The sequence below is a fragment of the Rhamphochromis sp. 'chilingali' genome (assembly GCF_963969265.1).
Source record: "Rhamphochromis sp. 'chilingali' genome assembly, chromosome: 12".
NCBI lineage: Eukaryota > Metazoa > Chordata > Actinopteri > Cichliformes > Cichlidae > Rhamphochromis > Rhamphochromis sp. 'chilingali'.
The window spans coordinates 22,029,118-22,041,837 of record NC_137939.1 but is presented as its reverse complement, the minus strand read 5'-3'; the positions used below and the strand labels follow the sequence as shown (position 1 = coordinate 22,041,837).

The following is a 12,720-nucleotide window of genomic DNA, read 5'->3' as shown; positions in this document are numbered from 1 at the left end:
AGGTGTCTGTGTGGCACTGAGTGCCAGGGGCAGCAGGGTGCTAACAGAGGGGCAGGGATACATAGGCGGGTGGGGAGACATGGAGACATGGGCCGGTTTGACAAGAGGTCAGAATGCACCGACACTGAAGAGCTACAAAGGGTCAAGCATGTATAAAGCTTCTTTGTTGTTGCTTCTCACCAAAGCACAAAACAGCAACAACCCACATTGCATAGTGAAAAGTAAAAATTCACTCAAAGGATCACTGTGATATTAACAATAACATTTGGTCTGCCCTGCCGATCAGATTCTTTTTCTCCCCACAAGTCCAGGTCGGCTTGACAAAAACCCCAAAACGGGGTCCAGAAAACTCAACTATACTTCTATTGCACAGAAAATATACATATAAGCAGCAAATCCTCAGAGAAGAAAATAAAACCCCAAAATTGCATTTTTTTGATGACTTTCCTTTTGATCAGCTGATCAATGTATCGACAAACTGTTCTGGCGCTAAAAAAAAATTAAAAAAAAAAATGCAGTGATGATATTTTAATGTTGGAAGGACTCCTTAAGTTTAGCCAGTATTAGAATGATGTCCTTTATATTGACATGCACAAAAACACGACTGAGCTTGTACTGCAGGAAACATGCTAACAAATAAGTAGATAAAACACAGAAGAAACAGGAGTATTGACCAGATAAACTCAGTAACTAGTGCTAATTGATTCTAACCAGTCAAAAGCAGGAATGCAATCAATAGACATGAGAGCTTCCAGCATGTTATCTCTACCACGAGCAACCACCAGGGGGCAATCCCTGAAATCCTGCATGATCAAGTCAAAACACACAATGACAACATGCATATAGTAAATCAGAGCAGACCCTGCTGTGCTTTCTTTCACAATAGGGTGTTAGCAGAATTCCAATTTTGTGATTTTCTGCAAACATGGAAAGACAATTTATCTGCAGCTCTGTGGCTCTCTTAAATATTAGATACAGATGGGGTGTGGTAGAAAATGCCAGCTATTGCAGAACCGCATATTCAGAGAGTCAGTCATTCCAGACTAACAGAGCCACCTACAAAAGGGCTGACAGCTGGCATGAGAAGTCCCCACATGGACATGCATGATGCCAGTTTGGGTGACTCCCAGAGGAAGACGCCAGCTGTGCCACCGAAGACAGGCCGTCACGCAGGGCAACAGGGCAGTTTTAGACGGGTGTGACTTGCCTATTTACTGCTTTCTCTAAAACCTGACGCCAGATGGGATCAGCAGGTATCTCCTTCTTTGTTGGGAGAGCGAGTATTGTACTACACTGGCAAAGCAGGTCACGGTTTGAGCAGGGAGAGAGTCGGTGGAGTCTAGAGGAACAAAACGACACCTGCCTATCAAGAGAAGGGACACAAATGCAGGCTAACAACAACAACAAAAAAAGGCTTTTCTTGGATGAACTGAGCTGAACAAAACAAATGTAAAAGAGGCTTAAGAAAAAACAAAACCAAACCTTTCTCTGGCAGCTAAATTAAACCGACCCCAGTTTTCTCTGCCTGGGTGGTTTCATCATTTTCAGTTTGTACAGTTGTGCGCTCGTCTTTGGCTCCAAACAAATGCACGTGTACCGACACAAGCACACTGACACAGAAACGGTCCGAACGTCTTTCATCTGTGACGCACCATCGAGCATTTGTCACAGCTTTTTAAACAGATTTACTCTCAGCATTTCGATGACTTCAGCGGACACACACACACACACACACACACACACACACACACACACACACACACACACACACACACACACACACACACACACACACACACACACACACACACACTATATCAGCATGATTCACTTCCTCAAACATGCAGGTCTGCTGCCTCCATAGTAATCCAAGTAAATCTGGCATACAAGGACTTTTTTTTATATTTTTTTGGCAATGTGGCTTTTCCTTCCTGGAAGAGGCAGAGGTGTGACATGCAATAAAGGTGCCTTAACTTTTAAGGAAGCCCCTTAGGTACAATTCTAAACTCAAACCATGCAAAAGCTGCCTGTAAAATCAGGCAAAGGAACCTTTTAGATAATACCGAAACACCCTTTTTACTCTTCTCTCATGATATTTAATAATAGTGCTGAAAAATGACTCGCACAGTGGACACATACCATGACTTCAGTGCTTATGAGCATGTTAACACCAAATGTCTCCCTTGCCAAAGTGGTGGTCAGGGCACTGTAGCAATGTTTCACCCAGCATCTGATCGCATTAAACATGGCTGACCAGCCGTCTGACTCACTGTTAGGAAACACACAGCAATAGGACAGTGACCCTTGGCTCCTTCAGTGGCAGCACTGGTGCATGTTATCCAAACAGAGGCCTTCCACTAAAACATCCACTTACTCCCAAACACCTCGACCGCTTTGCTTTGTATTGCAGTTTTAGCTTATAACGGAAGCACTTATAGTTTATCCCACTAGTTGTATAGTAGGAGTATACAATTTATTTATATGGCTATTTTTAAGCATTTTATATCAGCAAAATGAGCCAGCCAATCGGGAATTGAACCTGTGTCTTGTTGCTCGCCCCATTTGCACAAATGCAATATGCACACAAATCTTACAGACTCCATTTCTCATTAACATTATGATTTATGTGGAGTGCATTTACAGGGCAGACACTGCAGGGTCTTGTGTAATATTTTGTTACATTGTTCAGCCGAACTCGTTTATTCATAGGCCGTCAGAGGAACACGCATATATACAAAGCATAACTAGAAAAAACTATTTGAAAGTCGGTCTACTTTGCTTTTGCATTAAAATCTGCATGTGAGACAAAAGAAATTGAAAGAGTGAAGGCATGACAGTTGGAGAGCTGAAATATGGAGCCCAGTTTGAAACTAATTTCAGCAGACTGCTTGCCCTGTAGCAAACAAATCCCATTCAAAAATGCTATTGTACAGAGTTAATTTGCAATTTCTGATGAAACACTTTTATATTGTTATATAAGGACTTTCAGCATTGAATTCAGCTTTATAAAGATTGGGATCAGCATTATCTCCTCTGCACTACCACAGGCCACATGAGCGGTCAGACAATCACGCACTAACAAGATAGATCTCAGAAGGCTATTACCCAAAATGACACCAAAGGCTTGCAGCCGCGCTGGGAAAGATTAGAATTCATAAAGCAAAGCTAAGACTTCCTGGGCAGTCTTCTGTCTTTACGGTGTGTGGAGCTGCATCCTGAGTTTGACCACAGAGCACGTCAAAGAAGAGATTACGCTGCTGATTGACAAATCGTGGTTTAACCAAAAACATCTGGAGATTACACCCCATTGTGTTATCATGCTGCTGAATGTTCTGAGACGAGGGAGAAAGACCCCAAGTGACAGAGAGAAGGGCAGGATGTTATGGTTCTCACAACCTGCAGCTGGGAGACGGTAACACGGTTTGACTAGCCACCGCAGTCACGTGACACGCTCACTGGCAGCAGGGCGAAGCAGAGGTTACGTCAGCCTGGCCTCTGGAAGTGGTAGTAGTAGTAGTGGTGGGTGATGGTGGTGGAGGGGTGGGCTGAGCAGCTGTTGCAGCTAGTGCGCCAAAGGGCTGCCCATCCTCAGTGCATGCCAGTGTCACCGATTGAATTCCTGCTAGCTTCTGTGCATTCAGACAGCTCACAGATCTCACACACGTGAACTAAAGCGTCGTTTTCTGGGTGCTTCTGATAAAATTATTTAAACAATATTTCTGCTGTTATACTGAAAAAAGAAGTTATTAAAAAAAATGAAGCAGTCATTTGCAGCTGGACTCAATTTTAATGTTTTTAGGTTTATTATGAGTTATGGAACAATTTAAATTAAGTATAATTGTAGCCAAGGATAATTAAAGAACACTGGTGACTTGTTTGGGAGTTTGAGGAAGAAGGAGAGTTTTGATGAGAAATGCTGATTTCTGTTCTATATTTTGCTCAAATAAATAAATAAAACAGTTAATCACAAAAAAGTAGCCATTTGTTTCAGCTTTGGTATTTTTCTTTATTAGTCAAAAGCCCTTTGTTTTTGCATATAACACAGAGCACCAATAATATGAAGGCAGGCTACAGTAATGGATTACAGGCTTTGGAGTCTTGTAATGAGATGGATGCCTAAATGGCTTCTAGCCATGGAATGTAATTCTTTGCACAGGGTGTTTTCTACGTTTTTCATTTTCGTATTGCACTTGTTAAAATACACCACCTTTCAAATACAGCTACAGAATATTAAAAAAAATATTTTAAAAAATTAAAAAAAATTAAAAAAAAAATTAAAAAAAAAAATGGGAAACTATCAAAATAAGACACCCCGGCTCTGTCCCCAATCCCTCCTCCTCAAATTTCTCAAAACTGACATGGGAGACACACCCTTACACTTATGACAATGTTGAAACCCTGATTGCTCTTTTTAAAATAAGGAATCAAAAAAAAAAAAACATTGTTCCCTCAGGTGCATGTCAAGCATACTTCATGCACTTCTTAGCATGAATGAGTTGAGAACAGGTCTTGGAGGACAAGCTGAGAGCAGAAGGGAGTGCAAAGTGTTGACGAGGCATGAGCTGGACACTAGAGTGGCAGACGGAGGGGATAAATGAGCGTGCTGTCACACTGCAAACATTATGCCTAGAGGAAGGAAGGGAAACTCTGTTCGGCTTGATAATGAGGTGCCCAAGTCAGAAATATTGCATCTACTGCTTCCATCAGCAACTTCCACTGCGCACGAAGAGAGCAAGGCATAAGATCGGCTTCATTTCTGCATATAGTCTCACATGAGCTTGGCTTAAATCTGCACCAAACTAAAGCATTTCCATTTATCGTCATTAAATATTGTTCCATTCTTGGATACTTATTTTAGATGGCTCTGAAGTGGCTTGTGTGTGGGGACATGTAAAGCACATCTGAGGCTGGGTCAGAATTCACCAGCCTATTGTATATCGTATTAGACAGGTGACCTACCGTATATAAGAAAGCCTGGATGAGAGGTAGCATGACAAGTCTGGGCAAACTAAGATTTATAATGGTCAAATATGGTAATTTATTAAAAGGGGGGGAAAGGAGGTCAGTGATAAAAATGATCTAATGAGCACCACATGCAGGGTTTCTGGAACACCTGAGTGAAGGTCCGTTACATAGAAATGAACCAGCTCTTGCCAAATCAGTGAACACAACGCTCATTAGCAGCATCGCTGTGGCATAGTGCATTAGTAGGTGCTACTTAGCAAACACACATCTACATGTTTTAGCCGCCTATTACCCAGTAATGTAGGCTGCTCTTGTTGGTTATGTATCTTAGAATAAACAAGTGATAACAGACAAAAAGCAACTAACAGATCACACTCCACTGGAGGCACTGTTTGTACTTCAGATCAGTGCTCGTTGTGGTTACTGGGTTTTTTCCCCAGCTTCCTGGAAATACCAAGTAAGTGTTTGTAGCCTGTACATTGGCTGAATTCTCTCTGCTTAGCGGCACAAATAGACACAAATGCAGGACTATGAATCCAGCTTAAGCTGATGAGTACCAGATAAATCCTCTTTATATTTTGCAGTATACCTGTGTTTTGATTCTCATCTCTGTGGTGACAGTCCTACCAGCAGGGCTGCATTTTACATTCACCAGCAGTGATTGGTTTACCAGAACTGAAGAGGAAGCAACAGCTGTAACAGAGACGACTAAGCTTTGCACTGCAGGTTAAAATTTTCAACATATTTTAAAAGGCTGATTAATGCTGAACATCCGGACTGGGTGTTGGATGAGATATGGTCATAACAATAAGGCCGACATTCCAACTATGACACGATCCTGCCTGCATGGGAAACGTCGACTGATTCATTTTTCGGTAAGAGATTATCATTATTATTTGCTTTCTTTCCGCTGTTTCATCATTTTCTTCTCACTAATTGCAAATTTGTTTTCCTTTATCATGAAATAAACACGTCTACAAGTACCCACCCAGGTTCCAGTTCTTGTAGATCAAATTAACATTTACAGTCACTGCATAGACTGCAAATATCACTCTTGGACATCTGTACATCAATGACACGTCACGTCTGCAAGTGTACAATATACTGGTGTATTACTATTTAACCACAAAGTTCCATGATTTCTTTTTCCCCCAACCAGTTTTTAGCAGTTCAAAAGTACAAGACAAAACTAAAACTAATAAACATGTTTAAGAAAATAATCACGAAAACAATGATTAGTTTTTAGATTCAGTCTGAAAATAGCTACTTGTTAACTTTTTGTTGAACTCCAGAATCTTCAGCTAAATTTCAAGAACAGAATATACTCTACATCCCTAACCAAACTGGTGTGGGGGGCACATCCTGTGGCTAGTGGCCAATACTCCCCTGCTGAGGCTTTTGAAACATCATCAAAGTGGCCTTCCCACAGAGGTTAGTATCAGCAGGAGACAGGATGGTGGTATGATGAATAAACATTAGTTTGGCTAACTTCTTGGACCAGGATGACAGCAAACTGGACTCAATCCAGAATGATTTCTTGAGTGAGTTACTTCTGAAGCTGTAGTCCCTAAGACATTTTGTACAGCATCACTGCACACCTTACTCAACCACACCAGCTTACACAAAGCCAGCATCTCTCCACTGGGTCTCTCACTGCCACCGCAGGACCAATAAACCGTGACACTGTTACTATGACAATGTCTCACCTCTTCCCCTCTTCAGCAGAGCAAGCACAAACTGGGATGTGGGAGCAGGAGGACGGACACACACACACACACACACACACACACACACACACACACACACACACACACACACACACACACACACACACGTTGATTCAAAGAGACTTTTACATTGAAAACCTCCCATCTTTCCCATTCTCTTGCGACTGAGCTCTCGATGTAGATTGTTATGAATCTGGATTCAGAGCACAGACCGTCTACTGAGTCACATGATGCCATCAACCATGACCACAACCAGGGTCGCACCACCCACACTGCATCCTGATTTCTGGTTTATTAATAACAAGGCATCAATTATTCAGTTTCATGACCAGGAGTGGAGCACAAACTATCTCAGAAGTGTTTACACTGAGACATTTTTGACATCTCAGCAGAACAAAAACACTCTATTTAGTATTAATTTTTTTTTTTTTAATCCTTGAATTAGAATAAACGGAAAAGCATTAGAACTAATGCACAGAATACATGCTCTGATGTACTGTATATCAGCACTAAAGAAAGCCAGCCTTCCCATCCAAATGCTAAGAAGATTAGTCCAGGGGAAACGTGACAATGTACTAAAATAGTGTGCAGCTTTATCTACTGCCTGCCTGCAGAAAATCAAATCATGGAGCGACCAGCATGTTCACCCTGTACACTGCACTAACTGTGAGGATGACACTGCCAGCTGAGCACTCTGCACACACATAGAAAGGCTGTGACTGGGGCTTCTCTGGGTAGCTGAATGCTATAGGGTTGCGCCTGGTGGAATATAGCAGGTACTACAGCAAGTAGTTACTTCACATGAATCTCTGTTACCTATGATCTGTACATAAAAGACTAGTATGTGTCTATCCTTCGTGAAATGTATTAACAGCAGATTAAAATATACTGTAGTTTTGACATGTCAAGTGATTTGATTCAATCTTCCCAGGTGAATTCATTTCAGTAACAGTCAATTTATACATCAACACGGATGGATTATATTCATTCTTATATAGTCAATGTACTTTTTCCACATCTGTCATGTAAAAGCATTTAATTCAGCATGCTATAATGCTAATTCCAGCTGATTAGCATTACACACAAAATACTGCAGTTTGTTTTTCCGTTATCCGATCATAAAATGAAACAGAAAATTATTGCTTCACGGCGGCAATGGATTAAAAAACAAAAACGCAAACAAAAAACACACAGGGATCAAAGTTTCTGTTCCTCTTCAAGGAGATAAAAATCCCTGTAACCAGTGTTGCTATCTTCCATCTGTTAAGACATTTATCTCTGACAACAAAAATCTCAATCTCATGTTGGCCCCTTAGGAAAAAAAGTCATCGTACTTTATTGTCTGGGAACCATGAAAACCGTAATTTGTGCTAATCCATCGAAAGCCAGTGGAAGATTTCACAGAAGACCTTCTTTATCTCATACAACTTTCAGCCTTTGAAAGATTGGAGTAATACCGTAATGATTATAATAGCTTAATTGATGGTGTGGTGTGCGTATCCTTCCAGTATAATCCTCTACAGCTGACTCTGTGTTGCCAACAACTTTACGGTACTTAAATCAGGTTTTTCTTACCCACTGGAAAAAGACTCAAATGACCTACAGCGTCCCCTGGAAGACAGTCATTTACTAAACTTTCAAGGGCATTTTAATACAACACCTTATGTATTCACAATCATGATCAAGAGGCTAGTACAACAGAATCCCCCGTGGTAAACATAACATCTCAATATAACTGGAGAGCACAACATGTGGAGAAAGCATGAGAGCAGAGATTGACTGATAGCAGCGAAATTAAAAGCCTCCCCATATCTCTACAGCAGAGTGACCCCACAAGCAACGGCGACAAACACACCCAAGCACAGAAAGCCAACACAGCATTAAAGCAAAGAAGGAGGTTTAAAGGAAAAGTTTTGGCAGCACTGTGTACACACCTTGGCATTAATATAGGGGTCAAAGGGCCCACAGCGTTTGAACTCTTTATGGTCTACAGAGCTCTGGGAGGGAGGAACAGAAGATAGGTCGATGGTTTTGGTTCAGACAAGCAATGAACAAATGAGTGATGGTCACAAATGAGCCAAACTAAATAAAAAGGAGAAGAAAAACATTTAGATGTCATGAACAGGCAGGGAGAAATGACACACAATGAAACCAAGATATTTCTGAGTGACTTTGTGGTTACAGACGAATGTTTGTTTGACCGAATGTTTCTGACTAGGTTTGCAAAGCTCATTATGGGTCATTTCTCCTCATCTCAAATAGGATAGGCCAGGGATGGTTTCAGTCTGGAAGCTATCTGTGCAGTAAGCAACCAAATAAAATATCAAATGTAGGAGTTAAAACAGTTAAAATGGTTAGAGGAAACAAGCACTTTTCACTCTAGCAAGCTGTCAAAGCACTTCAAGTATCACATTATCAAAGGAGAAGTTGAGGCTCAAGATGCACTGGAGTTCATGTACTCTCATCAGTCTTTTTAACGTTCATCTTATTCAAATACATGCCATGCTGCACTAGACTTTTACTATCTCTATATGACTCTTATTGCAAAAATGTCCACTTTAGTCTATTTAGAAAAGGATAAACGTCGTATAGTTGATGTTTAAACCATCAGAAAGGTCATCTTGACACTACCAGAGACCAAATGTGCTGAAAAGGAAAGAATCATTAGCGTAAAAGAGAGCTAGCAAGCTTCCATTAGGCCTTTATGGGTCTGCTGCAGACACACATATTGAAAAGTGACATCATTTCAATACGGTTTTCCCTTGCATGTACTGCATGGGGAACGTACAAGCAAAACCAGAAGTGTAAGAGTGACCAACGTTGACACATGCACATTAACATAGATGACTAAGTGCACGGGCAGACCTGCTCGTTGAGTTTGGGGTGTGAAGGTCCTTGGTGAATGAGAAGCTTTACGATATGCTCGTCTCCCTTCCACGCAGCCAGATGGAGAGGATAGCAGCCCTTGTTGTCTGCGATGTTAGTCAGAGCCTCGTTTCTTAGCAGCACCTCCACCACCTCGCTGTAGACGAATAAAGAGATAGGTCAGAAAAAGCCAACAATAAAAACGACATTAATAAATACTCAGAGCCTTAGTAAACAGTCAATCAATAGATTCAGCTTCCCCGTTGTACAATGGTCTGCCAGGCCAGACTGCATTAAATTTCAGAGCATAAACAGACGTATTCCCGAATTCCAAACGGTGATCGCTAATCTACCTGTGTCCATTAAGGGCTGCGTGGTGAAGAGGGGTGTATCCAGTGCTGTCCACGCAATTCACATTGGGGCCTCTCCAGATACTGAAAAGCAGAAAGGATTGTCAGTTTTCCATAACAGGCAATACACAACAGGAATACCATACCCTACACCAAACAAACATTGCCCATCCCTCTGTAAAGTCTATCCACAGGTGTGACTGTTGCTGTTCTGATTGCTATCTCACGGCTCCAGTCTCTCACGGCTACATCTACTTTAAGGTGGTGGCAAACCTTCATGTTCTCTCCTATTCTTTATAAAGATAGGAGATGTCAGGAATGAGGAAGCACTGGGCCAAAAGCCCCATCAAACTAGGAATACAGAAAAAGAGAAAAAAAATTAATAAATAAAAAGTACTGCCAGCAGTAGGAAGCCACTGAGATGAGCTCATCTACAATAAGTCTGTGCAACCAAAGCCTGATTATTCTGGCCGAGGTCCTGATGTAGAATAGGCTTTTGTTATGTAATCTAACTAACAATAAACAAAGCTTTGGGATGGAGCCAAAAGGCACCGATGGGGTAAAGTGTAAGACAGAGAGCTAAACTACTGCTGGCCTTTCATTTATTTGAGCTGAACTCAGCTGTCAGCTTAGATTGGTTTGTTTCTTTTAATTTGCAAAGAGCACTGTGGGGAGGAGGGAGGAGAATGATGACAGGAGCGGTGGTAAAGACTGAGTAGTGGGAGTAATTTCAAGAGCTAAAAGAGAGAGAGTGCCAGGACGGGATAGTGAGGCTCTCTGAAAGACCTTAAAACATCCTAAATAAATCATGTGACTAGGAAATCCCAGCACTAGTGAACCAAATATGTGAGACCAGAGTCATCTGGCATACTGAAAGAGAATTGGAGCAAAACAGCTGGGCCTCACAGAGAATCATAAATTTAAGAAGATTTGTTTAAAAAGAGATGAGAATTTTTCAAAATTTATTTGGTTTTTCAGATATTCTGGGAAAGATGTCTGAAATGCAAAATACTGCCTTGACAGCTGGATAGCTTCATAAATTATTACTGGTAGGAATTTTGATGCTAGCAAGCAAGTAACTTCTATGAATGAAGCCTGGAGAGAACCGGGCAAAAGAATAGCAGCAGCACAGTGCATTTCCAACTCTTTACAATGTAAAAACTCATTTAAACACACGGTCTGGGAGTCAAACACATTTAAAGATACACTGAAGATTGATCTGTAACATAATCAGTGTGTAGACAGCGTGGCAGTGGATGCTCACCCTTATATCAACGCCACTGACAGAGTGTGACTTTGCTCCACATTCACGGCTCGTTTTTGCCGCAGTAATGGCTGTTTTGCCCCCTTAAAATACATCTCCCATAATAGCTCTGAGAACAGCCTGCAATTACACAGTCAGAGCCGTCTCATTAAATAAGTGTCTTGGAAGGCTCTGTAGCCTGCAGAACAATGGACCTGACAGAGCATGGACGCGCAGAGACGCGCCACTCTACAACTCATAACAGCCTAAGCCGTTTATTTCTTGCAGCAGGTTTTCTGGGTGTCATCCCAACTAGTCAGGCAGCACGCGTGAAGTGGGATATCAAAAGCAGTGCCAGGAGGAAAGACTAGTGGGAACATGTGGCAAGAAATGTTAGGGACAGATAAAATTCTGTTAGAGAGTGGAAAATATGTGAGCTATGATTATGTCAACTTTTCACGCACACACACACACACACACACACACACACACACACACACACAAATTCACTTCCTGTCTTTTAAAAGTAACCAAATGTGCAGTAGAGAGAACAGCAACACTGTCCTTTGCTTGTCCACTGAACACATCAAAAGGGAGACTGAAACAGACCGCTAGTTGCTGTCCTAGATAAAGAGTTATATAACTGCTTAAAGCAGAAATCCCATATACAAATGAACATAAACATGAACGGAGCAGTGACTACAACTGGAGAATTAAACAAAATGTGCCACAGGGCAGAAAAAAAAAAAAAAAAAAAAAAAAAAAAGTAGGAGAGATGCAAGATCATGCACCTTTGATTTTGGTGCAGCCATTGTCTTACACAAGTAAAGGCAACAGTTTACTGTGCACTTTTATGTATCCTGTAGTATATCCACATCCAGAATTTTGACAATCTTCCAGAAAGAAACATTGTGCAAGACAGAAGTCAGCTGTATCATAAGACATACTGCAAGATTTCCCTTTCACATTTTAAGTCATAACCTTTAAGTCTGTATTTTTAGGTTGTGTTTACATATTGGTCTTCCTCATCTGTCATGAATCTCTGTTGTGTTATTGCCACTAGAAAAAGAGGGGAAATCTAAAAATACCACACAGAAACAAACAGTGTTTCACATCATCCTCATGACCCCAAACATAAAAAAACAAAACAAAACAAAAACAAACAGGAGCACGTATTATTCTACTGCCGCAATATTTCACTTTTAATCAGGGATATAGCATTAATCCTATCAAAATCACCTCCACGCAGAGGGAATGAAGATGTCAGCTCATTACATTTTCTCACTGTCACAGTATTTCAGTTTGCTATTAACAGAGGTGCCTGCAGCAGCAGCTTTAAGCGCAGTACAAGTGTTACGTCCTCTGAGCATTTTGGCAGCGTGGTACTCAAGGGCATGAGTCAGAGTGGTGCTCGACAATCCACTTCATCCTCTTACTACGGCTCACAACCAACCTAACTGAGGGATGGGGCTTAGGCCCATAGCTGTGCAATGGTCAAAACAGAGCTGATTTGGTTTGGGAGGGGGCATATTCATGGGAACTGACTGAGGAATTCCTGTTTGAAAGGCTG

At 41.3% G+C, this 12,720-nt stretch overlaps 1 protein-coding gene across 8 annotated transcripts in view; it reads right to left on the bottom strand.

The window, feature by feature from the left end:
* The window catches only part of LOC308406772 (ankyrin repeat and SAM domain-containing protein 1A), a 62,074-nt gene that overhangs the window by 39,935 nt on the left and 9,419 nt on the right, over window positions 1–12,720 (bottom strand). For 7 of the 8 annotated variants that reach the window (XM_080897978.1, XM_080897979.1, XM_080897980.1 and 4 more), the window contains exons 2-4: window positions 9,911–9,991; window positions 9,558–9,714; window positions 8,627–8,689 (exon numbers count right to left, since the gene is read on the bottom strand). In XM_080897978.1, coding sequence (XP_080754104.1) covers window positions 8,627–8,689; window positions 9,558–9,714; window positions 9,911–9,991 — 301 coding nt within the window. The remainder of the gene's footprint in view (window positions 1–8,626; window positions 8,690–9,557; window positions 9,715–9,910; window positions 9,992–12,720) is intronic. The other variant, XM_080897985.1, reaches the window with a different exon arrangement.